This window comes from Sus scrofa, chromosome 2 (assembly GCF_000003025.6).
Source record: "Sus scrofa isolate TJ Tabasco breed Duroc chromosome 2, Sscrofa11.1, whole genome shotgun sequence".
Taxonomy (NCBI): Eukaryota; Metazoa; Chordata; class Mammalia; order Artiodactyla; family Suidae; genus Sus; species Sus scrofa.
In genome coordinates, this window is record NC_010444.4 from 73,638,651 (window position 1) to 73,663,931 (window position 25,281).

Here is a 25,281-nt window from a genome sequence, read left to right on the forward strand (position 1 = left end):
CCTCTAGCCAGGGTGTGACAAGGGAGGGGGGCTTTCTGTGTCCTCAGCACCACCCCCCCGGAGGTGGGGTCCTTTCTCGTGGGGGTCCAGCCTCCCTTTCTTTGCCTGGGTCTCAGACGCTCCAAAATTGAATTTTAAAAAATCGTGGAAGGTGAACGTAGATCTTGTATGTCAAGGAAAGAGCGGAGGAAAGACTAAAAGGTCGTTGCTGTTCTTTTTATTTTTTAATTTTAATTTTTTTTTTTGGTTTAAAGAAAAAATTCAACAAACTATTGCAGCTTGTAGCCTTGGGAAGTCCTCTTTTTACTCTCTGTATCTCCCCTATTTTTTCTCTTCTCCCCATGTCATTGTGTTCTGCATCAAACCCCCTTTACATCCCTCAGAGCTTCGAGAAGGTTGGTGTGTTTTTTTCTTTTTTACTTTCTTTACCCACATTTTTACATTCTGAGTGACACACACACGCACGAAACACATACAGACAGGCACACAGACACATGCAGACATGCACATGGAAAATAATAGCAAAACAAACTTAAAAGAATACATGATGGAATACAAATAACGAGCTCAAAGTGAACAAAACAAAAAAAAAAACCGCCAAGCCAGAGCAAAAACCCAGAAAGACACGAAAATCTCAGCCGCGCCCAGCCCGGCCTAGGGCCGGCCGCACACATGCGATGCTTGCATTGTGGTCGCCTCTATGCATCCTTTGGTAATGTTGTTGCTAAGTTTTTTGCACTCCTCGTCGTCATGGTAACTTGGGCCTGATGCATGCTGGGAGAATGTAAAAATTTCTCTGCATGCCACTCTTGTCGGTTCGGTTTGGTGAATTCCCAACGCCTTCTGTTGGAGTGTTTCTCGTCTTCCGTTCTGTTTTTCTCCTTTGGTTTCCTTCGTTTTTTTTTTTTTCTTTCTTTCTTCCTTTTATTTACTTATGAATTTTCTGATTTTGTTTCCTTTTGGGGGGAAAAAACCGATGAGTTCGTTTTTTTTTCCCCCTCCCATCCTCCTTCCCTGGCCCCCTCCTCCCCCAAAGCGTTTCGTCTTTGGTTCTGTCTTGTGTTTCCGTGCTCTTTGGTTTTGGTTTCTTGGGCTGAGCTGTTGTGTGGTTGTTCTCCAAACGCATTGTGATTTAAAAGCCAGTGTTCCTGTCCCACCTACCATCCAGGAGGGCAGAAGGGGTCCCACAGCTGGGATGCTGGGGCAGAAAGTGACCGCCCAGGCTCAAGGGCACAAGGGAGGTGGTGTAGACAGATGGCGGGAGGTCAGAGCCTGGGTTGGGTGTGTGGGGAGAGCAGCCTAATTTGCCTGGCCGGCTCTCTTTTACCCAGAGCTGATGCCTCAGCTCCATGGGGTGGCCACGTTGGAAGGGAGCTTAAGCAGGCCTCAGCATAAGACCATCTCCCACTGTCCCAAACAACCCCCAAACAGGCATTTGAAGCACAGCTGAATGGGCAGGCAGCATTCTGAGAGCAATACCTCCAAATATGAGAAGTGGCCACCTTTAAATGGACCATCCTCCCCAGATAATGCATGCTTGGCAACATAGGCAATGCTAAAAACGGTAGCTAGTGTGATGACTTTTTGCATCCTGGCTGGGCACCAATATGGAACTGCCCCTCAGATAATGTAGCATGACAGACTTTGGGAGAAATACTTGACACATTATTCTACCCTTTAGTGCTATGCCTCTGCCTCTCCAGATGATGTTGGCTGCTTCTCCTACCACCTCATAGGCTCCAGGCCCAGTCACAGGCTATTTTTGTCCAGCAGCACAGCACGGTCACTTTCTGAGTACCTGAGCATCAGAACTGTGGAATTCTGGAGAAAACCCTGGGGAACTTTGAACGCAGCCTCTCCCCCCCTCCCTCCCTCTCTCTCTCTCTCTCTCTCTCTCTCTCTCTCTCTCTCTCTCTCTCTCTCTCTCTCTCTCTCTGCTTCCCCAACTCTCCTTCTGCCTCTCTCTCTCTCTTTCAGCTCTCCTCTGTGTGTCTCTCTCACTCTTGAAACCTTTGGTGATGCTTGCTCCCATCCTCTGTTCCCTCCCTGAGGACAGGCAAGCCCTTGAGAGCCCCATTCCAACCCCAAATAAAAAACAACTCCCAATACCATATCCACTTATATGTTTAGCCACGAGCCAGCCCCCAGCTTATTACCCAATATAGATGATAGTTGAGGGCAGAGACCAGCCTGTTTGGGGTCACCTTTGTCTCTCTCTTGTCCCTCACCTGCCTTCACTAAACTCCAGACTATTAAGTTCAGGGCCAAGCTGGCAAGAGCACTTGAAATGTGATAATAGGGGATTCATTTTTCCTATCTTCTTTTGAATCCAGAGTGAGAACTGCCAGGCAGAACCTCCCTGAGAAGTGGAGGAGAGAGGTCTTCCAGCTCCTCTACCAAAACTGGGTCCCAGTGAATTGGAACTGATGTGACTGGGGGTCTCTGATATCCACTTGAACTTTGGGGCAGTATAGCTTAGGAGTGAGAACACAGGCTTGGGGCATCCCAGATTCAAATCCTGCCTGTGCCCCTCTCTGGTTGTGTGACCTTGGCTGCTTGGAGTCCCTCTTTCTTCATCTGAACAGCAGGAAGCATCGATATGCCTAGCTCACAGGGTAGTTGAGAGAATTCCATAGAACAGATTAACTCTTGTCTAGTGCCCTGTGTAGCACACAAGAAATTGCAAGTAAGATTGCTATAAAACAGAGAAATGGAGTTCAAATAAATGGCCTGGGCAAGTCCCTTCCCTTTGGGGACCTCAGTTTCCCCATCACGTATTTCATAGATCTGTTTGAATAAGACGGCTTATGGGAAACTGCTTTGAAAAATAATTGGAGGGAGATATTAATTCGCTTGCTCAGTTTTTTTTTTTTAACTGGTGCTTTATGAGCCAGTCCCATTTTCTCCTGGCTCCAACCCCATTCCCATGAGATTTGGCCTCCCCAGAGGTATGTCTCTCATCTCATTCCCTGTCACTCCCTCAGGAAGTTTTATGGCCAGAGTGGCAAAAGAGGGGGAAAAACAAAAAGCCCAGTTTGGGTGTTAGGCTACCCTTGCAGATAAGTACCAGCCTCGCAGAAGAGATGAGCTACCTAGCATGTTCTGCCCTGCCAGCTGCTCAAACATTTCCATTGTTGCCAGGGCAACCAGTCCTGGGAGTTAGCTGCAAGGAATCTCTACCCTTAACCTAATTCTTCCTTTAGTTCCCAACATCCAGCTTCTGTTGACCCTGGATGGTCCAGGGGGTGGAGTATTCAGATTTGCCCTTCTCTTGAACTTTATTTCTGAGATCCAAAGGGCCACAGTCAAAACCAAGTCCATTTTTTTAATGCACCTGTCAGCTATACTCCCACAACTCCCCCAACAAAGATGCAGCTCCAACATTTGACAAGGTGGGAAGATGATCAGACTATATTCTCCCTGGCTGTTTTCTTTTTTTGTCCCTTTAAAATCATCAGCCTTTAAGGTGCAAATTAGTGGCTGAAGATGGTGTCTTTACCACTTGGTCTAGCAGCATAGCATTACTGAACCATGGTGCACAGGACCCAGTTAAATGGTGTGCCACCTGCCTGATGACATAGGAAACATGCAGGAGGAACTTGGAGCGAGCTGGAGACGTGGGAAAGAGCTTTCCACCTTCAGGAGACTTAGTATATTGTCAGGATTTTGGAGGAGGCCAGATGGGGGATAATTTAAAGTCAGGTCGCCAATGCTGAGCTAAGAGATCAGTATCCAATGCCAGAGGGAGATCTAGATTGCCCCAATTTCCAGGTATTCTTCAGAACTTTTTATCTACAACCCATCCCCAGGCCTCTGCAGATCAATTCATAGCATGGCATTTTATGAGACAACTTGTTTTTAAAATTAAGTTTCTGGCACCCGAGCCATATAATTGGCAGATATGGCCTCTAGGTGTTCCCCTTCCCTCCTGGCACCCCCAAACAGGAGTGGGTACCGTTATTGGGCCTGGAGCCCCCCCCCTGTATCTCCAGAACAACTGCCACTGGGGTATGCTGGCAAGCTCCCCAGTTCCTGCTCATCACATCTGGCCATGCCTCCCACCTCAGCCCCCACCCCGCAAAGCCCCTGACTTGACCCTGGTGGTAGGCAGTGGCAGATCAGGACCCAGCCCTTCTCCTCATCCCACCCTCATCCCGAGGGGAGAGGGGGCTCCATGGGTGGGGAGGCAGGCTTTCCTCCATTCGGGCACGGCGGGTGGGGGTGGGGCCGTTCTGCAGGAACACTGAGCTCTAGACACTTCTCGCCTGCTGCCTGCCTCACACCCTTTGCATTGCTGTTTCCTCTGTTTTTTGGGGGTGAGGGGACCATTAGATTACACCTTGTCATTTGGAAAGCCCCGTGTCTCCGGCGGCCACAGCGAGGGAGCAAGGGGAGTCAGTCAATTGGCAAGATACCATCCCATTTTTCGCTAGAACTGGGGGAGAAAAGTTGGGAGAGAGAGGGTATCCAAAAAAAAAAAAATAATAATAATAATAAAGAGTATCTACAGTGTAGCAAAACGTCCAGCCTAAAATGCTAACAGCTTTCCAAGGCCGCTGGTCAGCCTGTGGGCCCAGGTGCCCAGCCAGGTCCCTCCAGGCCTTGCACGCTATCCCGATGGCGGAGGGAGCTGGTGGTGGGATGGAGGAGGCAGGATGGCGGAGAAATGAGAGGGGAAGGAAGGTGCACAGGGCAGACTGTGGGGTGGTTTCCACCCTCACCTCCCTGGGCCACAGGCTGGGTTTCGATGGAGGAGCTGAGAAACGGGCTTTGGAATTAGGCCTTGGACCCGTCCCTTCCCCTGACAGGTGTAATCTAAGCTTAAGTAAACCCCGTGGAGGCTGCAGAACTTCTTGGCACCTCTCCCCTCCCCTCCCCATCCACATCCTCATTTTGGAGTCTGGAGGAGCACCCCGCAGCTCCTCTCACCCCAAAATGCCTAGCAGAGCCCCACCCCCCCACCCCCCACCTCGGAGCTGCGGCTTGCTGAATCGTTGAGATGTCTGACACTGTTGAGTTCCCTACCTAGTGCTTCAACCAGATCACCTCACTTTGAGTTTCTCCCTCACCCTTTCCTAACCCCTTCTCCCCTGGAAACCCCCTCCCTCTTTTTTGGTTTTTGAGTTTCTGCCTCTTCCTGCCTGGGGGAGGGGTCGTCTCCCGGTTGCTTTGACGGCTTTTGAGTTGTTTTTCCATGTGAATCGGGGTTTGAAGCGACCCAACCCCCCCCAACCCGCCACCCCCCCCACCGCCCACCCTCCTGAATCCCTCACCCATGCGGGTCCCCCCCACTGGGACCCCCCGGCTACTCGGTGACGAGAAGAGCTGGAAACAAGAGCCAGCTGGAGCGTGCTGAGGACCAAGGCTGGTGTGGTCCCCTTATAACCCGCCTGGACCCTCCATTCAGGTCGGTAATTGGGGGCGGGGGTCCCGCGGGGCCACTCCGTCCCGTGGGTTCCGCGCCCACCTTATTTTCTAACCTGCACCTCAAGCTTGCAGCCAGGGGTGGAAAGATGATGTGGGTGGGAGTCAGCACCAAACTGGGCAGAACACAGCGTCAGCCACCCGCCCTTGCCAGCTGGGAGGATGCCCAGAGGCCTTATGCGACCCCCCTGCCCCCGGGAGTTTTAAGGCACATAGCGCTCATGGGCACGGTCCTCTCCTAACCCGTGGCAAACCAGCCCTCTTCCTGCAGCACACCCAAATGGGATAAGTGAGAAAGCAAGTGGGCAGCATGTCTTGGGTGTCAGCCTTTATAGCATGTTTGGCACATCCATTGAATTGATGGCTACCGGCCACGTTGGGGATTTGCGAGCACCAAAATTACAGTTGTTGATAAATGTCCTCCCACTCTTAACTGACTTATAGTTAACAAGCCTGTACAGCAGCCCTTTTACGTGTTCGAGATGTATGCCTCGTGTCTACTTGTGAAAAGTGTTGGAGATACCTTCCAAATTACGACACTCTTAAAGGAAGATATTTTAAGATCAGATGTGAACAGGGTCTTTGGGACACGATGTTGAGCATTACACAGGGATGAATTGGGCTCGTATTTAATCTTTAAATCCTAAAAAGCTCTTAATCTCTTTGATGTTCCAACAATCCCTTTCAGTAAGAACCTTTACCAATGGCTTTGGGACAAGTATTATGATGGCTGCTGGATATTATTCAACTGATGGTTTCTGGGCATTATTCAGTTGATAGGTATATATAGGTGATGGGCACTTTTGCCTTTGGAATCCCCAGAGGGTAAAGACACACACGTTTGAAAGGGCCAAGAAGAGGCATGGGGTTATAATTCCTGCTAATTACCATGGTGAGAAAAGGCTCACTTTATTCGAGAGGTCGGGATAAGGCATACCTGACTTTGAGTGAGGTCTGGCCTTACCATTTCCTTTTTTTTTTTTTTGTATTTCCAGCTAGCCCTAGCTCCTCTCTGGACCTCTACTGCCTCATCCACAAAATGGGCATGAGGTCATTGGCCTCTCAAAGTTGTTAGAAGAGATAAATATGGATTCAATAGAAATTCTTTCTATTCCTTTCAAGACTCTTAATTCATCCCCAGACTCCTTTAACATAGAGTGCCTAGTTGATCTTACCAGCACCCTAGAAGGCCAGAAGGAAACTTCACCAGCCCCATGACCAGGGTGGGCATCTCCTGTGTGCTGAGCACTGCCCTCGTCAGTTTAATGGCCTTCTTAACACATCACTGATGGCCTCCATTTCACAAAAGAGGAAACTGAGGCTCTGGGAGGAGGAGGGCCTTTCCCGAGGCCATGGGGCTCATCCGGCCTCAACCGCCCTCCCAACCTCTGCCTCAAAAACATTTTCTATGGAATCCTGAGGCCTTGAGGAGTTCACCTTGCTGTGGGTTAAAGGGACTTGGTCTCTGTTCAGCCCTAAATGAGGACCAGAGAGGGTGTTATGGAGAAGAGGGCTGATAGGGGCTCCTGTCAGCTGGGGCTGGGTTGGTTTGCTCCGAAGGTTGGTTCTTTCTCGTTGAGGATCTCACCTCTGTGGCTGCCTCAAGCCTCTGCCAGGGCCCTTGGGTGCTGGGTGGGGAGGCCAGATGCTGTGTTCTGCCAGGGTGGGGGGGGCACCTCCCTGGGGAAGCCACAGCCCTCCTCCTTTCAGACCCCGATTTTCAGCCCCACACCCATTCCATGTTTTGGTTTTCTTTTTTCTTCTTGCTTTTGGGTGTTTTGGAGGGGTTTTTTTGTTTGTTTGTTTGGTTGGTTGGTTGGTTTGGGGATTTTTTTCCCGCCCCCCTGCTTTGTTTTTTCATTTGTTTCTCCAGGTTTTGTTTTGGACGTCGATGCCGTTTTCTGTCCTTGATTAATTAGCTCCCCCACTCTCATCCCCCATCGTGTTCCATTTCCATGACAACGCAGCGGTTCGGGCATCCCACTCGTGCCTCGCTGTGGATGCCGGTGGCTGGCCTGGACCGCGTCCGCTGGCTGGCCGGACCCCATTCTCCCCTGACTCCCCCTCGCCCTCCACCCAGTCCTGCCAGAAAGCCGCCCCCCATCTCAGCACCCCACCTCGCCCCTCACCCCCAGTCTGTCTGCATGGCCCCTTTGTCTCCCCTCCCTGCCACCCCACCCCCCCAGCTCCTCCCCTCTGCCGATACTTTCCACTTCATCCTGTCTCCAACGTGACTCTGGACTTTTCGCGGGGCTTCCTTTTCCGAAGGGCTTCCAGCTTTCCTGGCTCAACCTCCCACCTCCATGGAGCTCCCCCTCCTCTGCCTCCAGCAGGAATTAGGAAACAGGGATTGAGAGGGAACCAAGCTGCCCCCCTTTGCCCCAGAGCCCTCCTCCTCCAAATAACAGGCCAGACCCCCTACAACCGCCCTCTTAGGGGCGCAACTGCACCCCCAGTCCCATGTGAAAATTAGAGACAGGTCAGGTTGCTGCAAGTCACTTCATGGTCCTCCTTATGCCAAGCCTTCAATGTGGCATCTTTACAGTTTGAGGCAAGGCTCCTTGATCTGCCCAAAGAGGGGGGCGTGTCCACAGAACTTCTTAAAGCCGGGGACAACCTCATTCTGGCTAGGAGGGCTTTTTACCAGCTAACCCAAGTCCTTTCTGTGCCAGTGAGACATCGCCTACGGGGCAGCCATGCCTCTCGACAGTCCCGGTCCATTAGCATCCTCCCCTCCCCTCTAACTGCACTGCCGCCTACAACCCTGTCCAACTTCCGAAAATGGAGCCCCCGAAATGCATCCTGCTGCCTTCGTGGTCTGTGAGATTGGGACAGAAGGCTGCATCCGCTTCCCCGCTAAGAAATGCACAGAACATGTCCCTGTTTTCTCAACGTTCAAGTTCATTCCCTCGTTTATTATTATTGTTATTATTATTATTAATATCCTATTATTCTGCCAGGGCTGTGATGTGACAATGTGACATGTCACATTGGGTCGCATCCGCTAGAATTAATACGCAGCATTGAAGTGGGCCCCCTCCCCCCCTTCTCTCTCTTTCTCTGTCCCTCCCTCTCTGTGTTCCTGTTTTCTGTCTTTCTCTCGGCCCATCTGTCTCTTCTCTCTGGTCCCTCCATGATTGTGCACTAAAGGCCCCTGAGATCCAGGCCTCTTCGCATTAACCTCTCTCTTCTTCCTTCCTCCTCTCTCCCTCTCTCTCTCTCTCTTTTCTCTCTCTCTCTGTCTCTCTCAACCAACCTATTTTGCATGCTGTTTGTGATTCTGAGAGCTGCATCTATCAATGGAAACTTGTCAGATCCGACAGAAGCTTTTAGAAGGGTTTCTATACCCCAAAACCACAAAAATTTCATTAGAGTTTCTCATCTTTTCGTTGAGGCCCCCCTGGGAAGTGGGTGGGACCCCTGGATCCCCAGAGGGGGTGAGCGTGGGGGGGGGTCCCAGCCCCCTCTGTCTCCTGGTCCCACTTCTCCCCCTGACCTCCCCAGGCCCCCTTCCAACCTACCCAGAGCCCCCCCCAACTCCTGCAGCCTGAATCTTCCAAAGCTCCCCGTTTGGGGGACCAGGCAGAGGGGCTGCCTCCCCAAAGGCACATCTGTCAGCAAAGATGAGAAACAGCTGATAAATTTTTGTGTTCCTAACTGTGCTGTGGACCAGCCACTCTGGTCTCTGAAACCCTGTTGCTATGAAATAATGCTTCATGTCTCTTTTATTATATATCGATATATCTCTCTCTTTATTGTTTGTGAAGTACCTTCCTTTGAAGTTTTGGTTTCTTTGTGTTGGAATTTGGTTTTTTAATTTGGTTTTCTTTTGTTGTTGTTTTCTTTCATTTGGAAGAAAAAAAAATCAACTGGGGGGAAGGAAACAGCCCTGTTTATATTTAAATTGTTTTCCACTTTTTTTTTCCTTTTTTTCTTTCTTTCCTTCTTTCTTTCTTCCTGCTTTTCTTTCTTTTCTCCTCTGCATTCCGTCTCCCCAACCCCCAAACCCTGTGCATTTCCCTCCCCTCGCCCTTTACCCTCCCTCACCGCCTCCCCACATCTCCCCCCACCCCACCCCCAGTCCGCCGGGTGGCTCCACGATTCTCCATCTTGCCCATGAGCCACGAGATCATGCCAGGTGGCAACGTGAACATCACCTGCGTGGCCGTGGGCTCGCCCATGCCATACGTCAAGTGGATGCAGGGGGCCGAGGACCTGACACCTGAGGATGACATGCCCGTGGGCCGGAATGTGCTGGAACTCACTGATGTCAAGGACTCTGCTAACTACACATGTGTGGCCATGTCCAGCCTGGGCGTCATTGAGGCGGTGGCCCAGATCACTGTGAAATGTAAGCAGGGGCTGTGGGCCGTGGCAGAGGCAATTTGCCCCCTGACCTCACTGTAGGTGGGGTGTACAGGTGGAAAACCTCTGAGTAACTCTTCTGTCAACAGCTATTTGTTGGTGATTAATTATTCTGAGCCTGTACCCGTGGAATGAGACCCAGTCTTGCTCTGTTGAGTTCAGAGTCCAAAGTGGGAGATGCCACAGAGCCTGGCAGCTGTGATGCAGGCTGATTACAGCAGTGATGGGGGCCATGTACCCCACTCAGACCTAAGCAATAAAGGTTCCAGCTCCCAAGAAGGCTCAATCAGGGAAAGATAAAAGATGAACAAGAATGAGCCACAGAAAGGGGAAGAACAAGTCTAAGAAAAGGAAACAGCCTGCGTGAAGACTTGGGGAGATAAAGCATGGGGGTGGGGTGGAGAGGGATGTCTCAAGTTTGTGGTGAGATTCAGAGAAGGGTGCCCCCAAATATTTTTCCTAGCTTTAGAACAGGGGCCAGCCAACCACAAGCCATGGGCTGAATCCAGCCCTCCACTTGTTCTTATAAGTAAAGTTTTATTGACACATGCCCATTTGTTCATGCCTGGCTTGCAGCAGCTTTTGGACCACAGTGGCAGAGCTGAATAATTCTCAGCAAAGGCCACCTGGCCTGCAAAGCTGAAAATATTTATTGCGTGGCCCTTTGCAGGAAAAGTTTGCCAAGCCTGCCCTAGGGCTCTAGAAAGTGCCAGCATTAGCTGGCATGTTTGTCATTTTGCTGAGGGATTGAACTGCTTCCTGGGGCCCGTGTAGTGTAAGGTCTTGGGGCAAGTGGGAGAGAAAGTCATGATCATCTAGGTGTGAGGACATGGCATAAACCAAACTCAATCCCTGCTGGTAGGGAAAGCACACATACCTGAAAATGAAATGATGTCAGGCAGTGATAAGAACTAGGCAAGGGCACCTCTAGCCAGGAAGGCCTTAGGAGTTGTTTTAGAAGGAGCCAGCCATCTGGCTGTCTTAGCATTCCAGGTACAGGGAACAGTAGGTGTGAAGTGGGAACAGACAGAAGGGCTCAGTGGCTGAGCAGAGTGAAGCGGAGTAAACCCCAGAGAGACCTATAGCCCAGGGGCTGTTAGTGTTTCCTTCAGAAATAAACATTTGTCTTTTCTTTTCTTCTTCTTCTTCTTCTTTTTTTTTTTTTTTTTCTCTTTCTGTCTTTTTAGGGCCACACCTGAGGCATATGGAGGTTCCCAGGCTAGGGGTTGAATCGGAGCTGTAACCACCAGCCTCCACCACAGCCACAGCAACGCCAGATCTGAGCTGCATCTGTGAGCTACAGCACAGTTCACAGCAATGCTGGATCCTTAACCCACTGCGCGAGGCCAGGGATCAAACATGTGTCCTCATGGATGCTAGTCAGATTCGTTTCTCCTGAGCCACAAGGGGAACTCCAGTATTTTTCTTATTGGCCACTTAGTCTCTGCTGCAGCTGTTCAACTCTTGTCATCACAGTGTAAAAGCAGCCATCAGCAATGTGTAAGCAGGGCCAAGTGCTGATAAAACCTTATTTATAAAAACAGGTGCCAGCCCTCAGGCTGGAGTTTGCGAACACCTGCTGTAGATGATGGGATGGGGACATTAAACCAGCGGTCGCCACCAAGGAAATGAAGGCTCAGAGAGGGCAGTTGTGTGATAGAAAGTCACACAGCCTTCAGGATCTGCAGCCAGGGTGCCTGTGTGTGACCTTGCCTCCTGCCCACAGCTCTCCCTAAAGCCCCCGGGACTCCTGTGGTGACAGAAAACACAGCAACCAGCATCACCATCACGTGGGACTCGGGGAACCCAGACCCTGTGTCCTACTACGTCATCGAATATAAATCCAAGAGCCAGGATGGGCCATATCAGATCAAAGAGGACATCACCACAACGCGGTACAGCATCGGAGGCCTGAGCCCCAACTCGGAGTACGAGATCTGGGTGTCAGCCGTCAACTCCATCGGCCAGGGTCCACCCAGCGAGTCCGTGGTCACCCGCACGGGCGAGCAGGCCCCCGCCAGTGCACCGCGGAATGTGCAGGCCCGCATGCTCAGCGCCACCACCATGATCATCCAGTGGGAGGAGCCCGTGGAACCCAACGGCCTGATCCGGGGCTACCGGATCTATTACACCATGGAGCCCGAGCACCCCGTGGGCAACTGGCAGAAGCACAACGTGGACGACAGCCTGCTGACCACTGTGGGTAGCCTTCTGGAGGATGAGACATACACTGTGCGCGTGCTGGCCTTCACCTCTGTGGGTGACGGGCCCCTTTCGGACCCCATCCAGGTCAAGACGCAGCAAGGAGGTGAGATGCCTGTGGGAGGTACTGTTTCCAGGGCGGGGACAGTAGGATTCGGCTCATCTCACAAGAGGGAAGGAGGAAGCAGTGGAAAGATGTGTCCCCTGCGTGTGCAGCGGGCTGATCTTACCTGGATTTATTTGGCCTGTGTGGCGCTTTCAGATATTTTCCTGCCAGCGTTGCAAAGCAGGAAGTTGTCCTAGAAAACCCAGATTTCTGGCTACCCTTGGAAAGTCTGATGTGGCAAGCCCACAGGGCCACCGTCAGTCATCCGGGCGTATGCAGATAGATGCGGGTGGCTGTCTGAGGAGAGGGGCATGGTTCCCCCTCACCTCCTTCTCTGTTAATTGCCCAGCCCCCGTCAACATCTGAGTTTGAGAACCCCTCTTAAGGGAGGGATCCATGCCACTTGTTTTGAAATAATAGCCATCCACCCAAGGGCAGCAGGCTGGTCTCCTGCCTGCTGGGGGTGGGGGGACTGAAGGACTAGAGGTGGGGGGGGGTGCGTGGCACTTAGGTATATGGGGTTCCAGCTCTCTATGGGCTTCTGGGCTTTTTCTCACCAGCTCAGGCTTCCAGAACCTCAAATCAAGGAAGACTCAGGCAGCTGCCCAAGTAAAGGGACAAGAGGTTTGGAACTCTGCTATAGTAAAGCAGACATCGGCTGGAGATCCATATTTCATATGATGGTCTCCAATTTTCTGTTTAATTTGGTGGGGGGGCAGGGTGCTGGGGTGTGTTAAAAGGGGGATTTTTAAATGTTTTGCCACTGGCAGCAGAGAGGATGGAGGAATTGAAGTGAACAACTGGCAACAAGGGGCATTAGGGGGGGTCCCTGTAAATAAGAGAAATAAGAACAGTGGAGAACATTCCGGAAGCATCCAGAGCCGAACAACTCTTCCTTTCAGGGTAGTGCTGAGCTTCACGGGGCTCTTTTTGGGAGAATGGGGACCTGGTGGGTCCCTATGCAGGTGGACCCCCATCCCACCTTCCCCTACCATGGCCATTCCTCTCCCCCCCACTTCCCCACAGTGCCAGGCCAGCCCATGAACTTCCGGGCCGAGGCCAAGTCAGAGACGAGCATTGGGCTCTCCTGGAGCCCCCCGCGGCAAGAGAGCATCATCAAGTACGAGCTCCTGTACCGGGAAGGCGACCACGGCAGGGAGGTGCGTTGGTGGGGTGGGCGGCGCTGGCTCTCACCCCTGGTACCCGCTCAGGGTGGCCGGCTCTGTGCCAAAATGCCTCTCTCCCCTTCTCTTTGCCCCTGTTCATTGCTGATTTGTCCGCCTCTCACGCCTTCCGCTCTGTCCATTTCCATGTGTCTGCGTCTCTCCATCTCTGTCTCTCTCCCCTCCCCGCCCCCAGGTCGGGAGGACCTTCGACCCGGCCACAGCCTTCGTGGTGGATGACCTCAAGCCCAACACGGAGTACGCCTTCCGCCTGGCGGCGCGCTCCCCGCAGGGTCTGGGCGCCTTCACCTCGGTGGTGCGGCAGCGCACGCTGCAGTCCAGTAGGTGTCTCGCCGACCCCGCCCTGACCTGCGGGGGGGACCCGGCCAGCGCAGGCGTCCTGCGCACTGACCAGGGCGGGGCCTGCGTGGGGGTGGGGGTGGGGGCGCCGCTGCTGGTCCCGCCTCGCTCTTCCGCCCCTGACGCGAGCACCCGTGCTGCACCTCAGTTCTCCTGCCAGTGCAGTGAGGGGCTGCCCGCGGGGACCCACAGGTTCCCCATCTCTCTGGGAGACAGCCGTGGCCAAGTTTTCACCCCTGGTTGGGGAGTGGAGGTTGAGGGTACTTTTGCTCTCCTCTCCCTCTCCCGGATTTGGGGCCAGTGGAATGGCCCATTTCATAGGCTTGTGGAGGGGTCCGTGAGGCCATCACAGCTCACAACCCATCCCTCCCAGAGAGCGGAGGGCGCAGAGATAATCGCACCTCCCTAGACGGCCTTTTTGCCCCCAAGACAGGGTCCTCATTGCCGAGGGCCAGGGTGGGGGGGAGTTGGAGCTGATGCCAGATTCTGGGGGGAGAGCAGGGCCTCCAAAAGTCAGGGCTCTCGAATTGCTGGAGTTCTTCGCTGTGCCCGCCCGGCCTCCCTGTCACAAAAAGGTCACCTTTTGGCCAGAACACTGCAGCCAGCTCTGGGCCACTCCGTGCTCTGAGCTCAGGGCCTGGGCAGGCCCCTCCTCCCGCTGCCTCCCCCGCCTCCTCCTCCTCTCTCTGCTCCCTCCTCTCTGCTCAGCCTGGCCTGTGTGACCTCCGCCATGGACCCCCTGTCCTCCCCTCCCCCTGTTCAGTCAGTCAATCGGGTAGTCACCCCAGACCTTGCTCTGGAAGCCGCCGGTGTTCAAACCTTCAAGCCCCTCCCTGGGTGTGTGCACACAGGGGGTCACGGGTCAGTTGAGAGTGACAGCAACTTGGGCTGGAGAGTCTGGGCTGCTGGGTTGAGGGGTCTTGGAGACGCAGCACCCCCATCATCCCCAGCCCCTTACCCTCCTCCCTACCCTACTGGGGCCGAGCCAAGCCAAGCGCTCCACAGCTCACAGGCGTGTTTGTGCGTGAGGCGATCAGTGAGGGTGTCCTGTGGCTTGGGTGGCCACGTGAGAGCCCGGCACAGGTGCCGCGAAGGTGAGTACACGCTGGTCATCAGCGGGTTCACAAAAACGGCCCACCCTGCGTGCCCCCTAGCCTGTACCCCATGTGCACCAGCAGCCCTGGGCTGTGCAGATGGTCCAGAGCCCAAATTCAGTCCCCTCAAACTCTCCACCCCACTGCCAAGAGGCACAGCTGCCCAGAAACTGGGAATCCGGAACCACACCCATTCACACATGCGCACATCTGTGTGCACATCCATGTACCCCGCCCCCTCCTGAGATGTCACGCAGGTTGGGCTGGATTGTGAAGGAGGTGGCCTCCAACGTCGGCAAGAAAGTGACTTTGGCCTAGCCATGTGAACCTCCGGGGCGGCCCAGGACAGGGAGTGGGGAAGAAGGGACTCCCCACTTCGCACCCCGAGATGGGTGGGGCCTGAGAGAACTGGCAGCCAAGACTCAGGGCCAGGCGTATACTCCCCACCCCACCCCAGGGAGTGCGGGCTTCTTAGGCTGAACTCAAGGGTAGGTGGAGGCCAGACCACTCAGCCGTGGGTCTCCCCAGACACCGTCCCACGTTCCCGCCTCATCCGCGCCAGCTGGGAACTGCAGCGTGCCCGCACTAGGGCCAGAGCAGGGCTGTGAGCCCACTCGCATCCGGAGACCCACCCAGAGCTCGGTCTGGCCTTGTAGCTCAGCACTCCGCCATTCCCTCCCTCGTAAGAAAGTCTTTTAAGTTAGCAGTTGAAGAGTGGAAGGTAGGTAACCAGACTGGGAGTTTTCTGGAAGGCGTCTTTCTTTTATTATGGTTTTTCTCATCATCATCACCATCATCGTTGTTTCTTCTTTTATTATGATTTTGGTTTTATTTTTCCTCCCCTTTTCTCAGCAAATCCATTCCTTTTTGGCACATTCCTCGGTTGGTTTTTCCCTCCTGCCCAAATCCTCTGGGGCACTTTGGTTGGGGTGGCTGGTCAAGAAATGAGGGAAGGGACCCCCAAGTGTCTAGTTTCAGAGGAAGGAACTCCCGTGTTTCACTCTAAGCAAGGCCAGAGAGCCATTCTGGCTGCAGTAAGCCATTGGCGTGGCCTCCAGGGTCTCTGGTAGCCTGATATCTTTGAGGATGGGGCCTCTGATTCATCTTTGGGTCCCAGACCCTGGAATGGGGTGTGCTCATAGTAACTACTTTATAGACACACTTGAACAAATAGGACTGGCGTGATGGTGACGGTTCTATGTGCCTTGACTTCAAGCAAGGCTGGTAACCTCTCTGAACCTCCCTCTAGAGGCAAGTCATGGCCAGTGGGGGTAAGGGTGGCTGAGTGGCACCAGCCTGAGCCTGGCTTCAAGTCCTGGCTCTTGCCATGTGCCCTTATTTACACCATTTGCCTTTTCTGGGTCTCAGTTTCCTCACCTCTAAAATGGGAGGTGAGCACCCAGGATGGGTGGGGCCTTGCACCCAGTAGGTCTACAACCAATGATGAAAGAATGCCAGGCAAACCAGGTGGGCTTTGAAACTCATTTCCCCAGCTGGAACACTGGGTGGGGGTGGAGGGTGCTAGTTCTGGCTACCTAAGGGGTCAGGAGAATTACTGAGGCTCAGTCAGCGGGCTGCATTTTGAGTCTATAAGGGCCTTGGGTGCTGGGCATGCAGAAGTTGCATAGGACATAAGGTTTATTATCAGCAATGCCCTTAACACAGGGCCTGGCCCATAGTAGGAGACTATTACTGGTATTCGATAAAGCCCTTCACATGCTCAGTAGGTGCTTGGCGTGTGCAAAGTATCACTGTTACTTAACAAAGCCTTCAGCATGCTGCCTGGCACACAGTAGGTACTCCGTAAATGGAGCTGCTATTTTCAGTCTAAACTTGGATGGTCAGGGGCCTGGGCACATAGTTGGCGCTCTATGAATGGAAGCTATTAGTAGTTTGTAACAAGCCTGACCTAGTGCCAGGCACACAGTAGGTCCCTGAAACATAGACGCTATGATTATTGCTCTGCAAAACCCTTGGCACGGTGTCTGGCATACAGTAAATACTCAATAAGTGGTGCTTTAAAGAGGTTGGCCTGATGCTAAGCACATAGTAGGTGCTCATAGTAGGATGGGAGCCACCATCCATCTAAAAGGGCCTAGCATGCTTTCTGGCATAGTTTTTGTTTGGAGTTATTTGCCAGGTTCTTGGCACTGTGTGTAAATAGTAAGTGCTCAATAAGTACGAGCTCTTACCATTTTTTAAAAATGTAAGGCTATTAGCACAGTGTTTGACACATAGTAGGTGCTAATATGTGGGGGCTACTGTTATTCAGTGAAGACCTTAGCACAGTGCTTGACACATAGTAGATACTTAATATGTAGGAAGTACTACTATTATCCAGTAATAACAAAGCCTGGCACATAGTAGGTGCTTAATACATGAGGATGACTACTGTTATCCAATAAAGCTCTTAGTACAGTGTTTGATACCTAGTAAGTCTTAAGAAATAACTTAGTGTTCTACAGGACCGTTAGTACAGTACCTAGCACGTACTTAGTATGTGGGAACTGTTACTCTTTTTCAATAAAGCCCCTGGACAGTGGCTGGCACACAGGTGCTATTATGTGGGGACTGTTACTATTAATCTGATAAAGGCCTTAGCACAGTGTCTGGCCTGCAGTAGGCACTGCATAAATGGCAACTGCTACGTTTATCTTCAGAGATAAAATGACCAGCCCATAGTAGTGCTCAACAAGTGAGACTTGATATTGATCTGTAATGGGCTAAGTGTGGCGTCAGGTGCACAGTAGGGTCTCAAAAAAGAAGTATGATCTTTAAAAACTTTGGCACACGATAGGTGCTAAATATGGGCTGGGTTACATGTAAAACCTAGTGCCATCACAGTAGGTGTCCAGTACACAGGGACTTTTATCATTACTCTGTACAGCCCTTGACATGCTAAATGGCACATAGTAGGTGCTCAGTATATGGGCATTATTTTCTTTGGAGAAGCCAAGAGGATGGTCCTGGTTGAAGTAACCATTGGAATGCCCTCTGGGGTCCCTGGCAGTAAATAGAGTTTTTATTGCTTTTGCACTTGGCTAGTGGCTGGCACATAGTAAGTGCCCAATAGGTGAAAGTCTTATTGCTGTTCCTTTTGCACAGTGCCTGGCACACAGTAGGTATGCAATAAATTTTGGGGGCTTTTATGGCTTTTACACTAGGCACAGTCGCTGGCACAAAGTAAGTGCTTCAACAAGTGAGGGTTTTATTGCTAGTCCTCTGGCACAGTGCCTGGCGCACAGTAGGTGTTCAGCAAATAAGTACACTTACTGTTATTCTGCGAAGCCCTTGGCACGTAGTGAGTGCCCCCAATTTTGGGGTTTTATTGCTATTCTCTGGCACAGTGCCTAGCACCAGTAGGTGTTCAATAGATAAGTATATTTACTGTCATTCCATTCCTGGTGCTATACAGGGCACACAGTAGGTGTTCAGTAAATGAGTACATTTACTGTTATTTTTGCGAAGCCCTTGGCACCATGCCTGCCACACAGTAGGTGCCCCATATACAGGGCTTTTACTGCTATTTCATTGATTGCCATGCTTGGCACATAGTAAGTGACCAGTAAATGGGGCTTTTCCTGCTATTCCACTTGGCACAGTGCCTGGCACATAGTAGGTGCCAGTAAATGGGGCTTTTACGGCTGCGCCACTTGGCACAGTGCCTGGCACGTAATAGGTGTTCAATAAATGGGGATTTTAACTGCTATTCCATTTGTCACCATGCCTGGCACATGGTGCTGGAAAATAGGGCTTTTACTGCTATGCCATTTGGCACAGTGCCTGGCACCCACATGCGCTCCATGAGGACTGTGACTGTCCTCTACCCAAGACCTACTGTCTGCCAAGTGCCCCTCCTGGTGAGTGCAGCGTTCTTGGCCAGCCCTCCCAGCCCCCAGCCCCGCCCGCCTGCCCACCCACCCATCTCACCTTTGGTTGACACCCGCTTCTTTTGGGTTCGACTTCTCTTTGGTTTGGTTCTGTTTTGTTTGTTATCATCTTCTTTTTTATTTTCTCTTTCCCATCTTTTGTTTCCCCACCCCCTTCCCTGCCCATCCCGCCTCCCTTCCCCACCCCCACGTTCTCCCCCCCTCCAATAGAACCGTCAGCCCCCCTCAAGACGTTAAATGTGTCAGCACGCGCTCCACGGCCATTTTGGTAAGTTGGCGCCCGCCGCCGCCGGAAACGCACAACGGGGCCCTGGTGAGCTATAGCGTCCGCTACCGACCGCTGGGCTCGGAGGACCCGCAACCCAAGGAGGTGAACGGCATCCCCCCGACCACCACTCAGATCCTGCTGGAGGCCTTGGACAAGTGGACTGAGTACCGCATCACGGCTGTCGCTCACACAGAGGTGGGACCAGGGCCCGAGAGCTCGCCCGTGGTCGTCCGCACCGACGAGGACGGTAAGCACCGGCCCCGGGCCCAGGACCCCACAGGCCCCAGCCTGCCCCCCCCCCCCAGCTTTGGAGCCTTCCATCCCTGGAAAACTGGGCTGGCTGGTGGTCAGAAGGTAGAAGCCACAATCAGGAGAGGGAGACATGCAGCTGTCAGCCTCCCCAAGCCATTCCGGGTCCTTGATCTTGGAGTTGTCTATTTGGACCTTCAGGGCTGCATTTTCTCTCTGATCCTTGGGCCTGGAAAGTTAAGCTGGCAGCCTTGTATTTTGGTCCAGTGGTGGAAACCTTGGAAACGGAGTGTAAGAAACAGCAAGCAGCATGTGCAACAAAATTAGGGCCCCTGAGCCCAGAAAACCCAGGTTTTAGACTCTTGGGATGACCCGAGATTTGGAGCCCCTTGGGTCTGAGCCACCCTAGCTAGAAAGTCAGATTACGTGCTGATTTTGGTTAACAGCCAGCTCTCTGGGAGACAGAGACAGAGACTGATTTGTAGTGCTGGCCGGTTTCTCTGGTGTAAATATTCCCACTGTAGCTGTTTTAAGGCACTAGCCATGCAGTAGAAGCTGAGGCCCTGGGGAGAAATGGAGCAAGCAGCCTCCCAAACAAAACTTCAGCCCCTTGGTCCCAGCAGCCTAGGTCAGTTTTTTTTCCTGAGCCATTGGCCTAGAAGGTTCGGTTGGCGACCCCACATTTTGCCCTAAGCATGGTGCAGAAATGAAGCCATTCTTCACGTTAGACCTTGGGGTGGGGGTGGAGAGGGCTCTTCACTGGGGGCTGGCTAGAAAGAGTCCCAGCACAGAGTGGGCTGGCTGCATCCTGGAGTGTATAGGACCATGCAGCTGGACTGCCTGGGTTCAGATCCCGGCTTTGCCTCTTAATAACCCCAAGGTCTTGGAATCCATTCTCTGTGCCTCAGCTTCCCTGTCTGTAAAGTGTGTTTATATAAGAGCCCCTGTGTGGAAGGGTTGCAGTGAAGACGGAGGCAGTGTGGGTAAAGTGCTTAGAATGGGGCATGCACGGCCTGCTTATGTCTGTGGCCCTGGGCAGGTGGCCTAGGCTCTGGGGGACCTCCGTTGCCCGTCTGTAAATGGGGTGCACCGTCAGGGACCCCTCCCTGGGCTAAGAGAGGCCTGCAGGAGGTATTCCCCTCCTCACCAGTGGTGAGCACTCAGAGCTCCCAGTTAATCGACAGTCACCCTGGCATCGGGCAGTGGCGTTGCCCGGGCAGGGCTGGACGCCCCAGTAACGGCCCCACCCGCCCTCCCCTCCCCTTCCCCCGCCAGTGCCCAGCGCGCCTCCGCGGAAGGTGGAGGCGGAGGCGCTCAACGCCACGGCCATCCGCGTGCTGTGGCGCTCGCCCGCGCCCGGCCGGCAGCACGGCCAGATCCGAGGCTACCAGGTCCACTACGTGCGCATGGAGGGCGCTGAGGCCCGAGGGCCACCGCGCATCAAGGACGTCATGCTGGCTGATGCCCAGGTGGGCAGGGCTCCCGGGCGGGGCCTGGGGGCGGGGTGGGGCCCGGGCCCCTGCGCTCCTGCCATCTCGCTGCTCCTCTGTCCCTCTCTCCGGCTACTCTGCTCACCTACTCCTCTTTCCCCTGCCGCCTCCTCCCGCGCTCAGTGGGAGATGGACGACACCGCTGAATATGTAAGTAGTGCCTTCCAGCCATGGCCAGGGCTCTTCCCGCGGGCCGTGAGGTGCTGTGATCCCACCCCAGCCCTGCACGCCCCTGTAAAAGGGTCTCCTACCCTGGGCCCCCGCTGCATACCTAATTACCTCTTGGAGCTTGCAGCCTTAATTTTGCATCAGACAAATGGCACCTGCTAGGGTCCCCAGGGGGATCCATTAGCCCTTCTTACCTGAATGGCCCTGGACTCTGCCGGCTTCATGCCTCCATATTTCCCTGCCTCAGCTCTGCTGCCCGCTGCCGTCTTCACCCTCACAGCTTTGCTGGAGCTGTCCCACAGCCTGGAAAGCCTTTCCCACAGCATTAACTACTGCCCCCACCCCTGTAGCCTCCCCTGTTGGACCCAGGCCTGGCAGATCAGAACTGGGTCACTTTCCAGGCGAACCTGACCCTTTTGTCACCTGGCTTTTCCCTCCCTGACCTTGAAACTTCTCTGTCTGGCCACATGCCCTCTTCATTCTAACCATGGCATGAGAGGGGTCAGTGGGCCCCGGCTGGGAAAGGAGGCCAGCAGGATCCCTGTTTCGACCCCTCCAAGCTTTCTCAGGAGGCCCTTAACCAGGGTTGGGACTGCCTCTCACTGGACTGTCTTTCTGGCCCTAAGATGGGTCCACAGGCTCTCCTGAGAGAGACATGACCCCGCCCACTCAGTCACTCTGCTTCCTCCCACTCCCAACCCTGGGGCAGGGGGGCAGATTCCCTAGCGGCTCCGGCTTAGCCCTTCCTACCCATCAAGAGCCCAGAGGGACTGAATGTGAGGCTCAGGGGCAGGAGACCCTCTGTTCGTGCATCCTGTGCCCCCTCCTCATGCCCCTGACCTACCCCACAGTTCCCAGGCATGCCAGAGGTGTTCGTGGGTGTGCATGCATGGGGACATGGGCACACGTGTGACCGTGTGAGGGTCAAGCTGCTCTGTCATTCACTCAACAAGCAGTGATTTACTGAGCACCTATGGTATGTAGATCTTGTGCTAGGTGCTTGTGGGCCTGATAGAAACCAAGACCTGAGCCTGCCTCCTCTGGGGTCACGGTCCTGGGAAAACAGATGTTAATCAGAACGAAGCACAAATATGTATCTAGTTACAACTCTGGCGGGGATGGAGAGTAGACAGTGGTGTAAATGCTTGAATAGTCAGCTGGGTGGGTGCAGTCCTGACTGGTAGCATTTGCCCTTTTCCATGGTTGTAAATACTCCCACCATGTCAATTTCAAGCTACCTACCAGATGTGTAGTAGCTTGTCACAGTGTGGTATTTCTGTCACACAGGTACAAGAGACAGACTAGAATAACCTCGAAAACATAGATAACAGTAAACACAGCAAAAGATTTAGGGAGGGGTGGGTTTCAGTACTTATTACCTTTGTTTTACCATTACTTGATCGTATGTTTATATAATTTAGTTTTTAATAATGACTGTGTTTAATAACTGGCTCGCACATTTTCTGCAATTTTGACTATCGGCTTTTGAGAGCTGGTACGAGGAACCTCGAGCACACCATTGGGTGTAGTTGAGGCAGAGAGACAGCCAGTGCAAAGGCCCCGGGGTAGGACCGTGTCTGGTGTGTAGGAGGAATAGCGAGGAGGCCTTTGTGGCTGGAGCAGAGTGAGCGAGGAAGGGGATGGGGGCAGGTAGTGCAGGGCCTTGTGGGCAGAGGGTGGGGAGGACTTAGGCTTTAGTCCCCAGGGAGGTGGGTGGGAGCCCTGGAGGGCTGTGGGCAGAAAAGGGTTGGGACCTGACTCAGGTGCTCACTGGTGCCCTCTGGGTGCTGCTGCAGGGAGGACAGATGGGGGCAAAAGTGGTAGCCGGGGACCAGAGGGGTGGGGACTGCCCTGTTCCAGGTGGGCCATGACAGGTGTCAGGCCACGTGTGCCCATCTCAGCATGAATGTGCTATGTGTTGGGGTCTGTGCATGAGGTCGGGTGCACGTCTCTGCCCGCAGACTGGGCCCCGTGTCCGCCTGGCTTGTCCCAGCATGGGGAGGAGGGCGGGCAGCCCTGGTGGCATCACTGATCCCTACCCCTGCCCACAGGAGATGATCATCACAAACCTGCAGCCTGAGACCGCCTACTCTATCACGGTAGCCGCCTACACCATGAAAGGCGATGGCGCTCGCAGCAAACCCAAGGTGGTGGTGACCAAGGGAGCAGGTAGGAGACCCCCTCTAGGGCCCCTGTGCCTCCAGAGCGTCCCTAGGGAGTTTTTGAGCCCATGCAGGGGGGAGGGTATACCAGGGAGGAAGAGCAAAGAGAGCAGAGGTGTGTGGGGGCCGGGGAGAGGGCACTCAGAGCCAGCGTGGTCCAGCCCTGCTCAGCTCCAGCCAGATGGAGACCTTTAACCGTCAGCTGTAACTCTTCATCCTCTGCTCGGACACCCTTCTCCAGCCTGACTGTCTCCTGCTCCTTTGGGTCTTTGTTTAATCTGCACCTCCTCGGGGAGCCCTCCCCATCCCGCACCCCGTCTTGGTCAGAAATCCCCTCTGCACCCCTCCCACCTGCCGGCACCCTGTGCCACCCCCATCCCAGCTCTGATCACCCCAGGGGGGCTGTCCTTTCAGAGTGGTGTGTCCGTCTCCCCTGCTGCACCATGAAGCCTCCTCTCTTGGCAGCCCTGCCTCAGTTTCCCCTTCTGGCCCCTTCAGGGACCTCGCCTCAGTCCCCAGAGACTGTTTTTTCCACCAGGCAAAATTAGCCGAGTGAGAGAAAGGCAACGGTGAAAATCTAAGGGGGAGAGTGTTCCAGCCAAAAGGCACAGCCTGAGCAAAGCCTCAGAGAGGAGAATAATTTTGGTGCGTTCAAGTGATGAAGGGCCCCTGTGGCCTCCATCCCACCTCCCACACCCTCCTTTCGGCACCTCTGAGCATGCCTCTGATGTTCAAGTCCTCGCAGCTGGACACAGCACCCCTCCACTCTACCGCCAGGGTGCTCCTTCTGTTCCCTTCACCTGCCTAGTCTCTGTGTCCTCCAGCACCCATGTAACCTCCTCCAGGAAGCTTCCCATGATCTCTCCCTCCTCTCTCAGGGATGTTGCATTAGAGCTATGCTTGCTAAGCAGAACCCACTGCATACACTGACTGTTTATGCCACAGTCCAGTAAAGGTCCTGATAAGTCCTGCAGTAGAAAAGCCTGGTTTCAAGTGTAGAGCTTCTGCACTGCAGGAGTTCTCAGGACCTTGACACATTGATTACTACCCAGATTGAGAACTGTGGGGCAAGGGCAGGGTCTTGGACACCCCTGCGTTCCATGGGTATTAATCATGTGCCAGCAGGAGTCATTGGGCAGATAAATGAGGCAAGAGATGAGTGACATGTTAACCAAAGGAGGAAGTACAAAGACAAGGACCTGCCCTGACATCCGTGGATGTTTTCCCTTATCGGGTCTTCTGAGTCCACTACTTCCTTACTGTTCCTTGCACTCTCTCAGCAAGATCTGAGCTCAGGGTCTTTGCACTGGCTGCTCCTTCTGACTGAACTGTTCCCTGCAGACCTCCCTGCGGCTCCGTTCCTCAGCTGCTTCAAGTCTTTATTCTGAATGAGGCCTTCCCAAGACTGCTTTTAAAAATTGCAACCTTAGCCCAAGCTCCCGATCCCTCCCACTCCCTCAGACACAACCTAGAATAGATTTACAAGGAGATCCTGCTGAATAGCATTGAGAACTATGTCTAGATACTCATGTTGCAACAGAAGAAAGGGTGGGGGAAAAACTGTAAGTGCAATGTATACATGTAAGGATAACCTGACCCCCTTGCTGTACAGTGGGAAAATTAAAAAAAAAAAAAAATTGCAACCTTAGGAGATCGTTTTGTGACTCAGCAGTAATGAACCCAGTTGCTATCCATGAAGACATGGGTTCAACCCCTGGCCTCTCCCAGTAGGTTAAGGATCCAGCATTCCCGTGAGCTGTGGTGTAGGTCACAGATGTGGCTCGGATCTAGCATTGCTGTGGCTGTGGTGTAGGCCAGTGGCTACAGCTCTGATTTGACCCCTAGGCTGGGAACCTCCATATGCTGCAGGTGCGGCCCTAATAAGACAAAAAAAAAAAGAGTTCCCCTTGTGGCTCAGCAGTAATGAACCTGACTGGTGTCCATGAGGATGAAGGTTTGATCCCTGGTCTCCATTAGTGGGTTAAGGATGTGGCGTTGCCATGAGCTATGGTGTAGGACAAGGCATGGACCCCAAGTTTCTGTGGCTGTGGCGTGAGCCGACAACTGCAGTTCCAATTTGATCCCTAACTTGGGAACTTCCATATGCCGCCAGTGCAGCCCTAAAGAAGATCAAAAAAAAAAAATTTCAACTCTAGGAATTCTCTGGTGATTTAGTGGTTAGGACTCGTCATTTTCACTTCTGGAGCTGGAGTTCCATGCCTGGTCTGGGAACTGATATCCCACATCATGCCACTGCATGCCACAGCCAAGAAAAAAATTAAAATTAAATTAAAAATAGATTAAAAATTGCAACCCCTCCCCGTGCTCCCTGGCTGAGGG

At 53.2% G+C, this 25,281-nt stretch overlaps 1 protein-coding gene across 1 annotated transcript in view; it reads left to right on the plus strand.

Annotated features, from left to right (window-relative positions):
- The window catches only part of PTPRS (protein tyrosine phosphatase, receptor type S), a 72,871-nt gene that overhangs the window by 30,836 nt on the left and 16,754 nt on the right, over positions 1–25,281 (plus strand). The window contains 10 exon segments of the mRNA XM_021084028.1: positions 384–395; positions 9,506–9,775; positions 11,516–12,097; positions 13,124–13,257; positions 13,457–13,601; positions 17,194–17,203; positions 18,824–19,119; positions 20,397–20,590; positions 20,735–20,761; positions 22,831–22,948. Coding sequence (XP_020939687.1) covers positions 384–395; positions 9,506–9,775; positions 11,516–12,097; positions 13,124–13,257; positions 13,457–13,601; positions 17,194–17,203; positions 18,824–19,119; positions 20,397–20,590; positions 20,735–20,761; positions 22,831–22,948 — 1,788 coding nt within the window.